The sequence below is a fragment of the Theropithecus gelada genome, chromosome 9, assembly GCF_003255815.1.
Source record: "Theropithecus gelada isolate Dixy chromosome 9, Tgel_1.0, whole genome shotgun sequence".
Classification (NCBI taxonomy): domain Eukaryota; kingdom Metazoa; phylum Chordata; class Mammalia; order Primates; family Cercopithecidae; genus Theropithecus; species Theropithecus gelada.
In genome coordinates, this window is record NC_037677.1 from 60,879,351 (window position 1) to 60,897,936 (window position 18,586).

At 36.9% G+C, this 18,586-nt stretch overlaps 1 protein-coding gene across 5 annotated transcripts in view; it reads left to right on the forward strand.

Moving 5' to 3' along the window:
- Positions 1-18,586, forward strand: part of P4HA1 (prolyl 4-hydroxylase subunit alpha 1) — an 87,381-nt gene that overhangs the window by 34,064 nt on the left and 34,731 nt on the right. For 3 of the 5 annotated variants that reach the window (XM_025397525.1, XM_025397527.1, XM_025397529.1), the window contains 4 exons: positions 3,445-3,684; positions 5,800-5,996; positions 9,976-10,152; positions 12,053-12,123. In XM_025397525.1, the coding sequence (XP_025253310.1) occupies positions 3,445-3,684; positions 5,800-5,996; positions 9,976-10,152; positions 12,053-12,123 (685 nt within the window). Of the gene's footprint in view, positions 1-3,444; positions 3,685-5,799; positions 5,997-9,975; positions 10,153-12,052; positions 12,124-13,139; positions 13,211-18,586 lie in introns of all 5 variants that reach the window. The other 2 variants (XM_025397526.1, XM_025397528.1) reach the window with 1 other exon arrangement.

Consider the following 18,586-nt stretch of genomic DNA (forward strand, 5'->3'; position numbering starts at 1 on the left):
GCTCAAGTAGTCCACCTGCCTCCCAAAGTGCTCAGATTACCAGTGTGAGCCACTGTGCCCGGCCCTTTTTTTAATTTAGACTGGTATTTATGTATACCATTTTCATTGTTCATCATTGTTTATTGTACCTCATTAGACTTTCCTTTTGGAATTTTCCTCCTTGAAACACATTCTTAAGACGCCCTCAAATGAGCTTTGTTTGGCTTGGAATTCTTTGTTTCCTGAATCTGAACTTTCATGCATTTTAATTTTGGAAATTTTTCTACCATTATCTCTTTAAACACTATCTTATCTATATTCTTTGTATTCTCTTCTTCCAGAATTCCAAGTAGACATAATTAGACTTTAGTTTTTTTGTCTTTGTGTGTGGTTTGTTGTTGTTGTTTTTTAAGAGATGTAGTCTCGTTCTGTCACCCAGGTCTAGAGTGCAGTGGCGCGATCTCGGCTCACTGCAAGCTCCACCTCCAGGGTTCACGCTATTCTCCTGCCTCAGCCTCCCGAATAGCTGGTACTACAGGTGCCTGCCACCACTCCCGGCTAATCTTTTTGTATTTTTAGTAGAGGCAGGGTTTCACCACGTTGGCCAGGCTGGTCTCAAATTCCTGACCTCAGGTGATCCGCCTGCCTCGGCCTCTCAAAGTGCTGGGATTGCAGGTGTGAGCCACCACGACTGGCCTGGGGTATCTTATTTGTTCATATTTTCTATTTTTAAATTTCTTATAATTTTCTCTATAGCATTGAAATTATCTTTCTTAATGAAAAATGCTATTCCATTAAATTGATGTATCTGCTTATATGTTTCCTTATTTCCTTGCTTTTAGCTTATTACAGTTTTTAGCTATAATATGATTCAGCCACAAAAATCTGTAATACAGGAAGGTCCCCAATCCCTAGTACTAAATCTCAATGAAATAACTGAAAAATAGTAGTATTAAGTCATAGAGTTTAAATTCTTCTTTTCTCATATTGCTGAATTTCTTAAAAGCAAAGTTGCCAGTTTATATTGCTGCTTCCATCCACTATTAGGTTTTGCTGTTTAATGTTACAACATCAGGAGCACAAACTTCTGGAGTTATATTGAACCGATTCCATTTCTTGCTTTTAAACATGTGACCTTGGGCATATTAGTTAACCTCTATTTCAGTTCCTCATCTGTAGTAAGATGGCTTTGAGGATTAAGTAAGTGACAAATACTTGGCAGATAGTAAGACCTCAATAAATCTAGGCCATTATTTTAAAATATTTTTATTTGTGGTGGTTTTAATTTTTATTTCTTCAGTGATGAATGAGACTAAGTATTTTCTGAAGTGTTTTCTATTTATATTTTATCTCATGTGAACTATCAAATACCTCCTTTTCTTAAAATGGAAGTTTCACTGCAGAAGCAAGTTGACAAAATAACACCAAAAGCACAAGTGCTGAAAGATTAATAAGTTGGACTTCATCATCACAGTTTCAAAAGTGCACCATCAAGAGAGTTGAAAAGACAACACATAGAATGGGAAAAATATTTAAAAGTCATATAGCTGAGCCAGGCACCCACAGTGGCTCACAACTGTAATCCCAGCAGTTTGGGAGGCTTAGGTGGGTGGATCACATGAGGTCAGGAGTTCAAGACCAGCTTGGCCAACATGGTGAAACCCCATCTTTACTAAAAATACAAAAGTTAGCCAGCATGGTAGGACATGCCTGTAATCCCAGCTACTTGGGAGGCTGAGGCAGGAGAATCACTTGAACCTGGGGACGGAGATTGCAGTGAGCTGAGATCGCGTCATTGCACTCCAGCCTGGGTGACAGAGCAAGACTCTGTCTTGATAAAGAACTCTAACAGAGTGCAAGCAGTGGTGCAGTAATAGCTCACTGTAACCTTGAACTCTTGGGCTTAAGCAGTCTTCCTGCCTTAGCCTCCCAGCTAGCTAGGACTACAGGTATGCACCACAATGTCTGGCTAATTTCTAAAATTTTTTTTGTTAGATATGAGGGTCTCATTACGTTGTCCAGGTTCATCTCAAACTCCTGGCCTTAAGCAGTGCTCCTTCCTTGGCCTCCCAAACACTGGATTACAGGTGTGAAACCATCATGCCTAGCCACCAAATTTTTTAAATGGGCAAAAGCTTTGAAAAGATATTTTTTCCAAAGAAGATACACAAATGGAAGTAAGCACACGATAATAGGCCCAACATCATCAGTCATCAGGGAAATGCAAATCAAAACCACAATGAAATGCCTCTTCATACTCACCAGAACATCTATAATAAAAAAGAAGGCCAATAACAAGTATTAGCAAGGATGTGGAGAAATTGGAATTTCATATCTTGTTGGTGGGAATGTAAAACGTTGTAGCCACTTTGGAAAACAGTTTGGCAGTTCTTCAAAACATTAAGCATAGAGTTGCTATAGGACCAATCAGTTCCACTCATATGTATATAGTCAAGAAATGAAAACATGTTCACATAGATACTTATACACAAATGTTCACAGTAGCATTATGTCCAGAATAGGCAAATTTGTAGAGACAGAAAGTAGATTAGTGGTCGTCTAGGGCTGGGGCAGGGTGGGGAAGGTAATGGGTAGTGACTGTTAATGGTTACAGGGTTTCGTTTTGGAGTGATTAAAATGTTCTAAAATTAGATTGTTGTGATGGTTGCTCTACTCTGTAAATATACTAAGAACTACTGTAATTTTTCAATGAGTGAATTTCTGGTATTTAAATGACATATTAATGCTGTTTAAAAGAAAGAATCCAGTTGATATATATACCTCTTCTCCTGTACATTCATCTCTTGCCCAGATTGTTGGTTAGGCGTGAGATAGATATATCTCATATGGTGGCCGGGCGTGGTGGCTCACGCCTGTAATCCCAGCACTTTGGGAGGCTGAGGTGGGTAGATTACCTGAGATCAGGAGTTCGAGACCAACCTGATCAACATGGAGAAACTCTGTCTCTATGAAAAATACAGAATTAGCTGGGCATGGTGGCATATGCCTGTAATCCCAGCTACTCAGGAGGCTGAGACAGGAGAATCACTTGAACCCGGGAGGCGGAGGTTGTAGTGAGCTGAGATTGTGTCATTGCATCCCAGCCTGGGCAACAGAGCAAGACTCTGTCTCAAAAAAAAAAAAAAATCTCATATGGTAATTCCTACCGTTAGAAAATAGTATGTTTCAACTTAATGGATCTTTCATTTTGGTATGATGGCTGATAACTTCAGTCTTGGGTTCTGTAGGTTCCGTGTCCCCTATTACCAGCTGTGTGATTCTTGTCAGTCTACGTTATATTATAGATTGTTCCTTTGTTTATGAAATTAGGGTAATTTTTGCTTATCCAGAGGATTATTGTGAACTTCAAATAGAAGTGAGACAGCATTTTGAAAGCTGTGTAGTCCTAAATAAATAGACAGTAGTGTTAAGATTCCTAAAGTTCTCTGTATTTTCTTTTCATAGGAGTGAAACACAAATCTTTTCTAACAGCTGAGGACTGCTTTGAGTTGGGCAAAGTGGCCTATACAGAAGCAGATTATTACCATACAGAACTGTGGATGGAACAAGCCCTAAGGCAACTGGACGAAGGCGAGATTTCTACCATAGATAAAGTCTCTGTTCTAGATTATTTGAGCTACGCGGTATATCAGCAGGGAGACCTGGATAAGGCACTTGTGCTCACAAAGAAGCTGCTTGAACTAGGTATGTTATCTGGGCCTAATTTAAGGTTATAGTTATATTGAGAGAGATATATTCTCTATGTGTGTCTCCCCTTTTATATACTTCTGGTATTTTCTCATTTGTTATAAGTCAGGAGCTTTACTTGTTAAACATACATTATCCTCTTTCTTTTTTTTCTCAAAGTAAATGATGACTGATTTTTCTCACCTAATAGTGCTGCAACAGTTGTTGTGTTTCTCTGCTCTATATTCTCCAGGAATTTCAAAATTGAAGCTAATGTAACTAACTCAGTCAAAAATGTTTGTTTACCATGTCGCCATTTTAAATGTTAATCAGTTTCCTTTGAAGGGTGTTTTGTTTTATTGCATTTCATATTTTAAAATAAAGTGATTTAAAATAGATGGGCTCAAAATGTATTTATCAAATTCAAATGTTGGAAACATATCTTAGGAGAATTTTATCAGTAGTACTTTGAACAAAGATGTAGTGTTTCTTCAAGTATGGCCCAAGCACCACATGCATCAGAATTACTTGGATACTTGTTAGAAATGAAAATTTCTTGATTTCTACCCTAGATCTACTAAATGGTAATCTCTGGAGATGGAGTCCAGAATTTGTATGACAATAAGTTTAGGTGGCCTTTGGTATATAATGAAGTGTTAAAACTTTAAAAATTATTTTTACAAAATACGAAAATATGTGTATGTTAGAATCAAACAGCTCAAAAGGATTGATCTGCTGAAAATGAACTTTGGATAATTGGGTTATTTCTTAGTTGGCTGATAATAAATTAAGATATTGGTTCAAGTAATCTTTTTTCCTTTCAGTATTTTCCAGTGATATTTCCTCTTGATTTAAAATATGCTTTGTACTCATTATAGAAAATTTATTAAAACAGAAAAAGATACTGAGGAGTCATCCATAAGCCAGTCACTCAAAGACACCTACTACACATTTATTTCCTTTTAGTGTATACTCCTCTTCCCTGTACACACGTTTCCTTTGCTTTTACAAAATCAGGTTAATATTGAATATCGTAACATTTATTGTGAGCAGTTTCTGAAGGACAAGAAATATTTTACAATCTAAGCCTAGGTAGCCTAAACACTTAGTTACTGTCACAAGTGAAGTCTCTATATATTCTTCTGCCTTTTTATTTTTATGTGTGTGTGGTTCTTTAGTTTTTTTTTTTTTTCCTCTCAGATGGGCAGCTTAGTCTTCTTTTCTCCTACTAAAAGGTAGTTCAAAATTATGACTAGCAATTCTGAGGCAGTTAGTGGATTCTAGCTTATTTGAAAATTATATCTTTAGTTTCCCTTTTCCTTCTTACTTAGAAATTTGGGACTGAACTTCATTCAGCCCTTAGAAGTAGGCTACATTTATAATGTATCTGTGGTAAAGGTTGCTTTTGAATTGCTTATCCCCTGTCTTCCTCATGTGATTATTTTTCAGTCTTAGAAAAATCTTTTTCATTGCTTAAAATAAGTAGAATGAGTAAGGTTTTAAAATTCATTTGACATCAAATTGAACTTAGTTCCTATAGCTGATTAGTAAATTCTCAAAGTAAAAGCACCAGTTGCCACCTTTAAATAAATGACTGTTTCTGTCTCCAGAACTGTCATTTTTGAGACAGAGTTTCACTCTTTTTGCCCAGGCTGGAGTGCAATGGCACGATCTTGGCTCACTGCAACCGCTGCCTCCCGGGTTCAAGTGATTCTCCTGCCTCAGCCTCCTGACTCCCTGGGATTACAGGCACCCACCACCACGCCCGGCTAATTTTGTATTTTTAGGGGAGACGGGGTTTTGCTATGTTGGTCAGGCCGGTCTGGAACTCCTGACCTCAGGTGATCCACCCACCTCAGTCTCCCAAAATGCTGGGATTACAGGCGTGAGCTACCAGGCCCGGCCCAGAACTGTTTTTATATAGGTGACTGTATGTCCTGATTTACTTGGGGGCATTAGTAACTTATACCTATTATTTTGGCATAATAATTTTCATTAGTGCCTCCTTTCACTCACAGAAGCAACCTGGTTTGGAAGATAAATTATAATGTCTCCTATTTTTATATTACTGTATTCTGATGCTTGAACAAGTGTGAACTTACCCGTGGACATGCTTTGTTTTTCTTCTAATAGATCCTGAACATCAGAGAGCTAATGGTAACTTAAAATATTTTGAGTATATAATGGCTAAAGAAAAAGATGTCAATAAGTCTGCTTCAGATGACCAGTCTGATCAGAAAACTACACCAAAGAAAAAAGGGGTTGCTGTGGATTACCTGCCAGAGAGACAGAAGTACGAAATGCTGTGCCGTGGGGAGGGTATCAAAATGGTAAAGTGGAAAAGCCAATTGTGTGTATGTGAATGTGTGTGTGTATGTGTTTGTACACAGTTCTGGAGAGAATCAGTCATTTTTATATTTAAGCCTATGTGATAACAATCAGAATGGCTGCATAAAATACTACAGTATGTCAGCTTTGGCAACATAGCCCCCATTACAAAAAAATTTAAAAATTAGCTGGGCATGCTGGTGCACACTTGTAGTCTTAGCTACTCAGGAGTCTGAGGTGGGAGGATCACTTGAATCCAGGAGTTCAGGGGTACAGTGAGTTATGATTACACCACTGCACTCCAGCCTGAGCTACAGAATAAGACCCTGTCTCTCAAAAAGTTTTTTTTTTTTTTTTTTTTTTGGGGGGACGGAGTCTCGCCCTGTCGCCCAGGCTAGAGTGCAGTGGCGTGATCTCGGCTCACTGCAAACTCTGCCTCTTGGGTTCAAGTGATTAACCTGCCTCAGCCTCCCGAGTAGCTGGGTTTACAGGTGCCTGCCACCACACCCAGCTCATTTTTGTATTTTTAGTAGAGATGGGGTTTCACCATGTTGGCCAGGCTGGCCTCAAACTCCTGACCTTGTGAGCCACCTGCCTCTGTCTCCCAAAGTGCTGGAATTACAGGCGTTAGCCACTGCGCCCGGCCTAAAAAACTTTTTTAAGAAAATTACAGTATACCATTATCTCTCTGTGGGTGCCACATTTAATATGTTCCAATTATTAGTAAAATAGCTTTGAAATAAAGCTTGTGAATCATATACTATTACGTATGTTTGTGCAGTATTACCTTTTTCATTTGATCCTTCACCCTGGAAGGATCAGGTAAGGGTGAAGGATCAAATAAGTTTAAAGGAAGTGATAGTTTTTCTTACATTTAATGCAAGAGAGATTTTAGTAGTATGTATGTATGTATGTATTTATTTATTTATTTATTTTTTGAGACAGAACCCCTATCACCCAGGCTGGAATGCAGTGGCGCAGTCCTGGCTCACTGCAACCTCCGCCTCCTGGGTTCGAACAATTCTTGTACTTCAGCCTCCCGAGTAGCTGGGACTACAGGCATTCGCCACCATGCCTGGCTAATTTTTTTGTATTTTTAGTAAAGACGGGGTTTCGTCATGTTGGCCAGGCTGGTCTCAAACTCCTGACCTCAGGTGATCCTCCCACCTTGGCCTTCCAAAGTGCTGGGATTAGAGGCGTGAGCCACTGCACCCTTCTGTTCAGCAGTCTTAGAGATAATAACACTACTCTATGCATCTTATGAGATACAACAGATTCATCTATACAATAATCCCTTGTAGTTTTGCTCCTAGTTAACCTTGACAAGATTGCTTAGTGAAATGCTTTAGTCTATTTAATACTCAAAATGCAGAAAGTTTTTAACAGATTTTGTCTTTATCTTTAATTAAATAAAATATTAAATAAATCTTTAATATTTCTTTGTTTATTGTATATTTATATTTATGTATTTATAACTCAGAATTCCAGTTCCAAAGATCTTAATAGATATTAGGTCAAAAGCAAAAAAGAACAAAGTCTGGGGAACATTTGTTAAAGTTGAACGTAGGTTTTTGTTTAGCCTCAAGACTTCTCAGAACCTTTTTATGATAACGTGCATTGTGATATGATATACATTCTTTCTCAATATTAATTGATTATGGAACCTTTTGAAAAGGAATTTCATGTGGTATTAGTTTTCAATTGAATGCAGGCATGCATAGAAAGAGTTAATGAATTTTTGGAGTAAGTACTTTTAAGTGTAAACATTTGAAAAGTGTTTAACGTTTTCTTTACTGCTAGTAAACTCAAGCTGGGCTTTACATTTTGATATTGATGACTGTTGACAGCTTAACCACTAACAGCAAAGTATACAGTACCTATGGGACACTTTTGATAGCTAGGTTCATGGAGTCCTAGGAGGATATGCTTCAGCTAATGAGTAAATACAAAGATAGTGACACTGTTAGAATCATTAAGTATTTTCTTTTCTTTTCTTTCTTTCTTTTCTTTTTTTTTTTTTTTTTGAGATGGAGTCTCGCTCAGTTGCCCAGGCTAGAGCGCAGTGGTGCGATCTCGGCTCACTGCAAGCTCCACCTCCCGGGTTCATGCCATTCTCCTGCCTTAACCTCCTGAGTAGCTAGGACTACAGGCGCCTGCCACCACACCCAGCTAATTTTTTGTATTTTTAGTAGAGATGGGGTTTCACCGTGTTAGCCAGGATGGTCTCTATCTCCTAATCTCGTGATCTGCCCGCCTCGGCCTCCCAAAGTGCTGGAATTACAAGCGTAAGCCACCGTGCCCGTCCCCTTATTAAACATTTTCTCTTCTGTTTTATTACTAAATATTTTAGTATGTTTTTTTAAAGATACAAATTCAAAATAACTACAATACCATTGTCACCTAAAAATTCACAAGTTTTGTAATGTCAAGTATCTAGTGTTCAAATTTCCATAATAAGCAGAAATTTTTATTGCTCTTAATAACTCTTAGGGAACAAAACTGTAGATATAAAACAAGAGTCTGCTAATTTGCCAGTCTGTTAATGTAACACGTACTCAACTTTGCCTAAGATCAAAAGAACATTCTTGCTGGGCACGATGGCACATGCCTGTAATCCCAGCACTTTGGGAGGCCAAGGCGGGTGGATCACCTGAGGTCAGGAGTTCAAGACCAGCCTGGCCAACATGGCGAAACCCCATCTCTACTAAAAATACAAAAAGTTAGCCAGGCATGGTAGAAGGGACCTGTAATCTCAGCTACTTGGGAGGCTGAGGCAGGAGAATTGCTTGAACCCAGGAGGCGGAGGCTGCAGTGAGCCAAGATCAAGGCATTGCAATCCAGTCTGGGTGACAGAGCAAGACTCTGTCTAAACAAAAACAAAAACAAAAAATTCTTTTTCTCAGAATAGCTAAATTCATCTCATCATTATGTAAAAAGACTTAGTAAAAATTAAAGCCTTGGATTTGATTCTAGGTAAAGTACATGGAGAATAAACATAAACCATTATTTGTTTTAGTATATTATTAGTATAATAATTGAAACAAACTACTCATATTCCTGCTTATGTGACATACTTGTTTTGTTTTATTTTTGAGACAGCATCTTGCTCTGTCACCCAGGCTGGAGTGTAGTGGCATGATCATGGCTCACTGCAACCTCTACTTCCTGGGCTTACGCAGTCCTCCCATTTCAGCCCCTCAAGTATGTGGGACTACAGGCAAGTGCCCTCATGTCCGGCTAATTTTTTAAATTTTTTGTAGAGATGAGATTTTGCTGTGTGACCTAGGCTGGTCTTGGTCTCGTTGGGCTCAAGTGATCCTCCTACGTCAGCTTCCCAAAGTACTGGGGTTATAGGCATGAGCCACCATGCCAGGCCTGACATACTTGTTTAATTAAGAGAAGTAGGCAACAAAATAACTTATTAATATAATATATAGATGATTGAAGGGAATTTGTTTTGTTGACTGCTCTATTTTTATACTGCCTAATAAAAGCATCCGGGATCTTTGTTTAATAACTTTTTCCTTTTTCAGAGCTGTCCATTTTTGATTTTGCCCTTAAAAATTTCCTTTTTTTTTTTTTTTTTTTTGACACAAGCATTTAACTGTGAAGTATTTAGGAAAACCTAGTTTTTTTTTTTCTTCTAGAAACTTTTTGTCTCTGGGTGCTTGCCAGTTACTTTGTGCCATTTAGAGCAATGCCGGGCATTTAATATTTTCATAAACATGGCATTGTGTTTTTCATATTTAAACATTTGAACTTATTTAAGACTTCGCCTCTCTCACCCAGAAAATCATCATTAATACTGTATTTAAAATTCTGAACATCCTGTTTGAGGCAAAATATTTGCAGAGTACTACTTTTGTATATTTTTCCAAAGATACTCTGTATATGCAAGCATGATTATTGTCTCTTATCTGCATAGGAATAGATATTAAAAGTATTATTATTCTAATATATTCATCATATTCTTAACTTTAGACCCCTCGGAGACAGAAAAAACTCTTTTGCCGCTACCATGATGGAAACCGGAATCCTAAATTTATTCTAGCTCCAGCTAAACAGGAGGATGAATGGGACAAGCCTCGTATTATTCGCTTCCATGATATTATTTCTGATGCAGAAATTGAAATCGTCAAAGACCTAGCAAAACCAAGGGTAAATAATGTTTTTTTTTTTATTTCTCCTCAATATACTGTACCTTTGTATCAATTTTTCTTTGTAAGAAAATAGGATAATTGATATACTAATAACGCCACAGATTTTTTAAAGATATTGTTGCCTCAGCATAATGGAGTTACTAATGATGCTCTGTTTATGCCAGTTTTTCCATTTGTTATCAACACAAGTAATGTACCCTTCAGCTGGTTTTTAAGCACTGAATTATGAAAATTATTGATGAGATTTTTATTCACCATTAGCAAATTTGTGTTTCACTGTCTTCCTGATAAACTTTTCTATATATTTTGGAGTCTTCTAATCTCAGAGGCTACTCAAAGCCCAGCTTCTTCATAACTTCTATATTTTTATTGAAAGAATACTGTGGAAGTATTTTTATTCCCTTTTAGGCACATTATTACTATTATAACAGGATATAATTGGGCACAAGCATTATGTTAATTTGAAATGGTGATAGTTTTCTGACTTTAACCCACATAATTTATCTTAAAAGAAAAAGAATCTAATGTAAACCCAATCTGTAAGCTTAGTGTTTAGCATGAAAACTCTTCTTTAGTGAGAATGTGGAAAAGACTTCCCTTTATGCTCTTGCCTTTTCCCCCATCAGCTTGTTCTTAAAACATATTTGGTCTTCTTGATAGTAAAGTACAAGCTGCCATCACTTTCATAAAGAGATTGTTGAATAAATTCTAGGCATGCCTTGCTCTCACTACAAATGAGTTGGCAGATTTTTTCCATAAAGGTCAATGTTAGATATTTTTTAGGCTTTGGAGGCCATATGATCTCTGTTGTGACTATTTAGTTCTGCCATTATAGTGCAAAAGCAGCCAAAGAAAATATGTAAATGAAAGAGTGTGGCTATATTACAGTAAAATTATATTTCCAGTGACAGGCAGCAGGCTGAATTTGGTCTGTAGCCATAGTTTGTTAACCCTTATTTTATATCAAAGGTTTGAATTATCTGGGATATCTATACTACAAAATGAACTTAGAATTTCTTTTAGAATTTTACTGCTTCCAAAAATTGGTGGTTTTTCTTTTCTTTTTTTTTTTTTTTTGGCCAAAGATTACATTATAAATGCAAAACATTGATCTAACATTAATATGTATTATTGATGCCATCCAAGGTAATTAATTCATTTCAGCTTGGAGATCAAGTTATATTCTGGAGATTCCTCAATTTGGATTGTTTTCGGTCAATAAATTTAATGGCAATAAAATTTCATGCTCTTACCACCTCAGAATTATCCTTCCATTAAAAAAAAATTGAAATTATTATCTAGGCTGTCTTCTCTTACTGTTCTTAACATTTATGAGTTCTTTTCCTCTGCCTTTGTTCTCAGTCCAAGATTATTTCACTATATATGTTAATAAGTGGATATCTTGAAGGGACAAAAGATTGACCTTAAAATGAATTTAAAACATTAACCTTTGCAAACAGTTCCATCACTAAAAAAAATTAAAGTCAGAGATTTTGGAATGGATCATTAATTGCAAATAGCCATTCTTCTTTTTTTTCCCTTTCTCTCCCCACCCCCAGATGGTCATTCTTTTAACTGTAAATTAGACTTCAAATTTCAGAAATGTCTCTTTTTCTCACTGTCATGTCCTTTCACCATTGAAATAAATTTAATTTCCAATCTCTTTTGTTTGTATGTCCTCCATCTATGCAAAACAAACAAAAAATTGAGGGGAAAAAACCCTCAAAACCTAAAAAACTCACCGTCTTTCAAGGCTCAGCACAAGGTGACTGGAAGTGTATGGAGTTATTTTCTCTTTTTAGCCTCCTTTGTAAAAACCCTGGAATTCTGACTGGTTGGGTAAATGTGATTCAGTTTTTTGTCTTGTAATGCAACTATTTTGATGGTTGGCTTCACAGCTGAGGCGAGCCACCATTTCAAACCCAATAACAGGAGACTTGGAGACGGTACATTACAGAATTAGCAAAAGGTAAGAGATGTGTGTGCTGCATATTTTGCCCTCTAATGAGTATTTTGTACATCCTACAGGAATTATTCATTTAAGGGAAGTAGGTCATTTTCAGTCACCAGCTCAAGTTACCACCACAGGATACGCATGGGTAAACTGCTTTGTGTTTCACAGGTCTTTCTCCTTCACTAGAAGTTCTGTTTTTAATCTTTAATTGGTATGTTATTTTTCGAGAATTAATATGCTTTTTATCTTTCTTCAGATCAGGTGTCAAATATCCGGGAAGTGGCCTGATACTTGTTTTCTTTTTCCCTTTTGTTGCCAAAAGGGGAAATAAAGCAGCAGCCTCCTGAATCTGGGAGTGGTAGTCTTCACCTATGCAGTTTTCTCTCATTCATAAATACTGCAGTGATTCACATCCTCCTTCATGGTGATTGTGTTGGCATTTGTTCATACATCTTGTAAAATACCATTGTCATTATGTAGTCAATCTGTATTCCTCCTGTTGGAGTTTTTTATTTAAAAAAATTCGCTGACTCAAAAGTTGGCAGTAGGAAGAACAGAATTACGCTTCTGAGCTCAGTCTTCCAGAAATTAGTTGTAAACTTAGTTGCCTTTTACTTTGCCAGAGAGATTTGAAAACAGTTTTATCTCAGTGAGAGTTTTGAAAAATGAATTTAAGGAGTCTACTATTTTTTTTTCAAAATATTTAAATAACTTCTAGATCTGAGAAAGTTTCTGTGAAACCCAGTGCTATAAATCATTTACATACAGCTTCAAATGATTAAAAAAAAAAAAAAAAAGTGAAAGGACAATAAATCTACAACAAAAATCTGTCGACTCATTTTCTCTTGATTTGGAAGTGGCTGTTCTTACTGCCACCTTTCTAAATGTTTTTGTGGATTTGAGACCATTACCCACCATCCAGACCAATCTGAACCCTTCCAATCACCTGTGGCTTGGCAAAACAAAACAAACAAAAAGCCCAAAATTGCCTGCTACTGGAGTAAGTCCTTGTCCTTTCTCTTTTTTTGTAGCTGAGCCGAGCTACAGTACATGACCCTGAGACTGGAAAATTGACCACAGCACAGTACAGAGTGTCTAAGAGGTAAGGGAGTAATGGAGAGAACTTCAGTCATATTTGGACCATTTCTTTCTTGGGAATCTAATTTTCTGAAAACTCATGATACCGTTTCTAAGACCTAGGCGATTAAGCATAGATATTTGATAATATCTGTGCTGGAGTTTTCATGATGGATTAATAAACATGGTTATGGGCAGTTAATAGAGGTTTTCCAAAGTAACATTAACTTACAAAATGTTGAGGCTCCCCAAACTTTGATAAATGAAATGTGTTCTCATATTGAACTAAGAGAAGTTCCCAAATTCCCTTCATTAAACAAGGCCTCTTTTGGACTCTGTAGTAAAGCAGGGGTTTAAAAATCTCAGGGTCACCCAGTAGCTGCAGGTATTGTGTAAGTAAGTGCCTTGAATGACCATATAACAAAGCCTTTGCAAGTTCCTTGCTTTTAACAATGTTTAAAGAGAATCTTATTAGGTTGTTAGTTGATTGATCACTAAAATAATTTTTTAAAAAGAGCTCACTGTGTAACTTAGAGCTCACAGAATTGAGTGACATTATTACAATAGAACTCCTTTTCCATCTACTTGTGAAGGTTTCTCGGCTCTCATGAAAATAGAAATATCTTTGTGCTGAATTTTTATTCTAACAATTAGAATATTTATCCACAGACACAATAACTAATGAAATATAACAAACATAAACCCCATCCATCGCATTAGGAACATCTTAATATATTTTCACTTGTGTATATTTGATATTGATTGTTTAGTCATGTTATTTAGATTAACATATGTGAATAATAATTATAGTAACAATCCAGAAGATACTATCTTTAACACAGCCTTGTTATAGGACTTTAACACAGGCTTTTTGTTTTAGGAAATTCATATTTTTGTTAATTGTATAAATATTTTTAATATAGAGAAGTATAATGTGATAAAAGATTTTCAGGCATAAAAATGTGTCACTGTAGGACAAGGTTTAACCTTTTCAATAGTACTATTGACATTTTGAGTCAGATAATTCTTGTTGTTGGGGTCTATCTTCAGCTTTGTAGGATGTTTAATAGCATCTGTGGTTCACTAGATGCCTGTAGCACCCTTCCTTAATTTGTGACAATCAAAAATGTCTCCAGACATTGTCAAATGTCCCCTGATAGGTAAAATACCTCCCACTACCTCTAGTGACTCCACCCCTGTTGAGAATCACTGTTCTAGGGTAAGAATGGAATGAAAATGTACCATCAAGAAAAAAAAAGATGTAAAATGTCCAAGTATTTAAAAAAAATTTTGTTCACATATTTTAAGTGGATGATGATGGATAGCAAATCATTATGGTATTTAGATTGCAGTGGATACATTTTTAAAGTAATCATTTTTTAGAAATTACCGACATTTTCAATATGACAATTAAATCATTTGAAATTAAATTATGAAAAATTTTAGTTGTCAACTAAAAAAATTATGCAAAGGCGAACATAGATGTTTAACAAGCATTTTAGGAGGTACTCAGAGAAATTTTGAAGATTACTGCTGTCTTCAAAAAGACAGAAAGATGAGGCTGAACCAAATGCATTGACCAGCATTTCCTTTTTCTTTTTTGGGCAGAACCATATGCCTTTTATATATTAACCTTAAACATTACTATACACATGTCTTGGTTTCTTGTCTCAGCTGTATAACACCACCTGCCCTTTTGCCCTAGTAAGAGAGAGAAAGTTTTTTTCTTGCCTATCACTAGCTTCGTAGCTGAGACCCCTATACCAAAAGACAGATTAACAAGAGAAAAGCGTACAAATTTATTTAATACAAAATTTACATGACAAGAAGCCTTTAGAAATGAAGACCCCAGCCTGAGCAACATGGTAAAACTCCATCTCTGCAAAAAATACAAAAAAATTAGCCAGGTGTTGTGGCATGTACCTGTAGACCCAGTTACTTGGGAGGCTGAGGTGGGCGGAGGATCACCTGAGCCTGAGGAGGTTGAGGATACAGTGAGCCACGAGCACAACACTGCATTCCAGCCAGGGTGACAGAGTAAGACCCTGTCTTAAAAAAAGAAAAGACATAGGAAAAAAATAAGAACCCAAACAGGGAAGCCTGTGTTTTGTTTTGTTTTTTTTTTTTTAGCGTTTATTGAGAAACTCATATTATTCAAGAATTATGTTGAAAACTTTAGATTATCCCATTAAATCCTCTCTAGAACACTTTGGGGAGGTATTTGTAATGAACATTTCTAACTTTTTAAAAACCAGGATGAATATAAACTTTCATTTTTCTTTCATTTCTACAAATAAAAGATAGTTTCTAGTTTCAGCTCAACACAAATTGAACAAGAATCAAATTTACATCTGTAAGAAAAATAACAAGTAGATGACAGTTTAGTTTTAAACTTTTTAAAAAATTTTAATTTTTATGGGTACATAGTAGGTGTATATATTTATGGGGTACAGAAAATGTTTTGATACAGGCATGCAATGTGAAATAATCACATCATGGAGAATGGGGTATCCATCACCTCAAGCATTTATCCATTGAGTTGCAAACTCTAAGTTATTTTAGAGTTAACTTGCTATTGACTATAGTCACCCTGTTGTGCTATCAAACAGTAGGTCTTATTCATTTTTTCTAACTTTTTAAAAAAATTATTATTATACTTTAAGTTCTAGGTTACATGTGCACAACGTGCAGGTTTGTTACATATGTATACATGTGCCATGTTGGTGTGCTGCACCCATTAACTTGTCATTTACGTTAGGTATATCTCCTAATGCTATTCCTTCCCCCTCCCCCAACCCCACAATAGGACCCGGTGTGTGATATTCCCCTTCCTGTGTCCAAGTGATCTCATTGTTCAATTCCCACCTATGAGTGAGAACATGGGGTATTTGGTTTTCTGTTCTTGTGATAGTTTGCTGAGAATGATGGTTTCCAGCTGCATCCATGTCCCTACAAAGGACACAAACTCATCCTTTTTTATGGCTGCGTAGTATTCCATGGTGTATATGTGCCACATTTTCTTAATCCAGTCTGTCACTGATGGACATTTGGGTTGATTCCAAGTCTTTGCTATTGTGAATAGTGCCGCAATAAACATACGTGTGCATGTGTCTTTATGGCAGCATGACTTATAATCCTTTGGGTATATCCCCAGTAATGGGATGGCTGGCTCAAATGGTATTTCTAGTTCTAGATCCTTGAGGAATTGCTACACTGTTTTCCACAATGGTTGAACTAGTTTACAGTCCCACCAACAGTGTAAAAGTGTTCCTATTTCTCCACATCCTCTCCAGCACCTGTTGTTTCCTGATTTTTTAATGATTGCCATTCTAACTGGTGTGAGATGGTATCTCATTGTGGTTTTGATTTGCATTTCTCTGATGGCAAGTGATGATGAGCATTTTTTCATGTGTCTGTTGGCTGTATGAATGTCTTCTTTTGAGAAGTGTCTGTTCATATCCTTTGCCCACTTTTTGATGGGGTTGTTTTTTTCTTGTAAATTTGATTGAGTTCTTTATAGGTTCTGGATATTAGCCCTTTGTCAGATGAGTAGATTGCAAAAATTTTCTCCCATTCTGTAGGTTGCCTGATGGTAGTTTCTTTTGCTGTGCAGAAGCTCTTTAGTTTAATTAGATTCCATTTGTGTATTTTGACTTTCATTGCCATTGCTTTTGGTGTTTTAGTCATGAAGTGCTTGCCTGTTGGGGTCCGTGCCGGGGGTGGTGGAGAATGAAAGAACACACAAAAGACAAAGACACACAGAGAACATGGCGGCCGCGCTCAGAGCCTCCGCCTCACTTTATTTATACTCCATAAACCCCACGTCAGCAGAAAGAATGCAATGCAAAACAAACTTTCTTTTCCCAGATATAACCTTCTACTCAGTTCTTTGTTTCTATGTTCTTCTTTATCTGCCCGCCTTCTTGGCGCCTACGGGAGTTCATTAAAAGTTCAATTGGAGATACTGTCCTTGAGCCCTATCTATTCTCAGCATACTGTTTTCAAAGGCCCCTGCACTTGCCCATGCCTATGTCCTGAATGGTATTACCCAGGTTTTCTTCTAGGGTTTTTATGGTTTTAGGTCTAACATTTAAGTCTCTAATCCATCTCGAATTAATTTTCGTATAAGGAGTAAGGAAAGGATCCAGTTTCAGCTTTCTACTTATGGCTAGCCAATTTTCCCAGCACCATTTATTAAATAGGGAATCCTTTCCCCATTTCTTGTTTTTGTCAGGTTTGTCAAAGATCAGATGGCTGTAGATGTGTGGTATTATTTCTGAGGGCTCTGTTCTGTTCCATTGGTCTATAGCTCTGTTTTGGTACCAGTACTATGCTGTTTTGGTTACTGTAGCCTTGTAGTATAGTTTGAAGTCAGGTAGTGTGATGCCTCCAGCTTTGTTCTTTTGGCTTAGGATTGTCTTGGCAATGCAGGGTCTTTTTTGGTTCCATATGAACTTTAAAGCAGTTTTTTCCAATTATATGAAGAAAATCATTGGTAGCTTAATGGGGATGGCATTGAATCTATAAATTACCTTGGGCAGTATGGCCATTTTCACAATACTTATTCTTCCTATCCATGAGCATGGAATGTTCTTCCATTTGTTTGTGTCCTCTTTTATTTCACTGAGCAGTGGTTTGTAGTTCTTCTTGAAGAGGTCCTTTACATCCCTTGTCAGTTGGATTCCTAGGTATTTTATTCTCTTTGAAGCTATTGTGAATGGGAGTTCATTCATGATTTGGCTCTGTTTGTCTGTTACTGGTGTATAAGAATGCTTGTGATTTTTGTACATTGATTTTGTATCCTGAGACTTTGCTGAAGTTGCTTATCAGCTTAAGGAGATTTTGGGCTGAGACAGTGGGGGTATTCTAAATATACAATCATGTCATCTGCAAACAGGGACAATTTGACTTCCTCTTTTCCTAATTGAATACCCTTTATTTCTTTCTCTTGCCTGATTACCCTGGCCAGAACTTCCAACACTATATTGAATAGGAGTGGTGAGAGAGAGCATCCTGTCTTGTGCCAGTTTTCAAAGGGAATGCTTCCAGCTTTTGCCCATTCAGTATGATATTGGCTGTGGGTTTGTCATAAATAGCTCTTATTATTTTGAGATCCGTTCCATCAATCCCGAATTTATTGAGAGTTTTTAGCATGAAGGGCTGTTGAATTTTGTCAAAGGCCTTTTCTGCATCTATTGAGATAATCATGTGGTTTTTGTCTTTGGTTCTGTTTATATGCTGGATTACGTTTATTGATTTGCATATGTTGAACCAGCCTCGCATCCCAGCGATGAAGCCCACTTGATCGTGGTAGATAAGCTTTTTGATGTGCTGCTGGATTCAGTTTGCCAGTATTTTGTTGAGGATTTTTGCATCGATGTTCATCAGGGATATTGGTCTA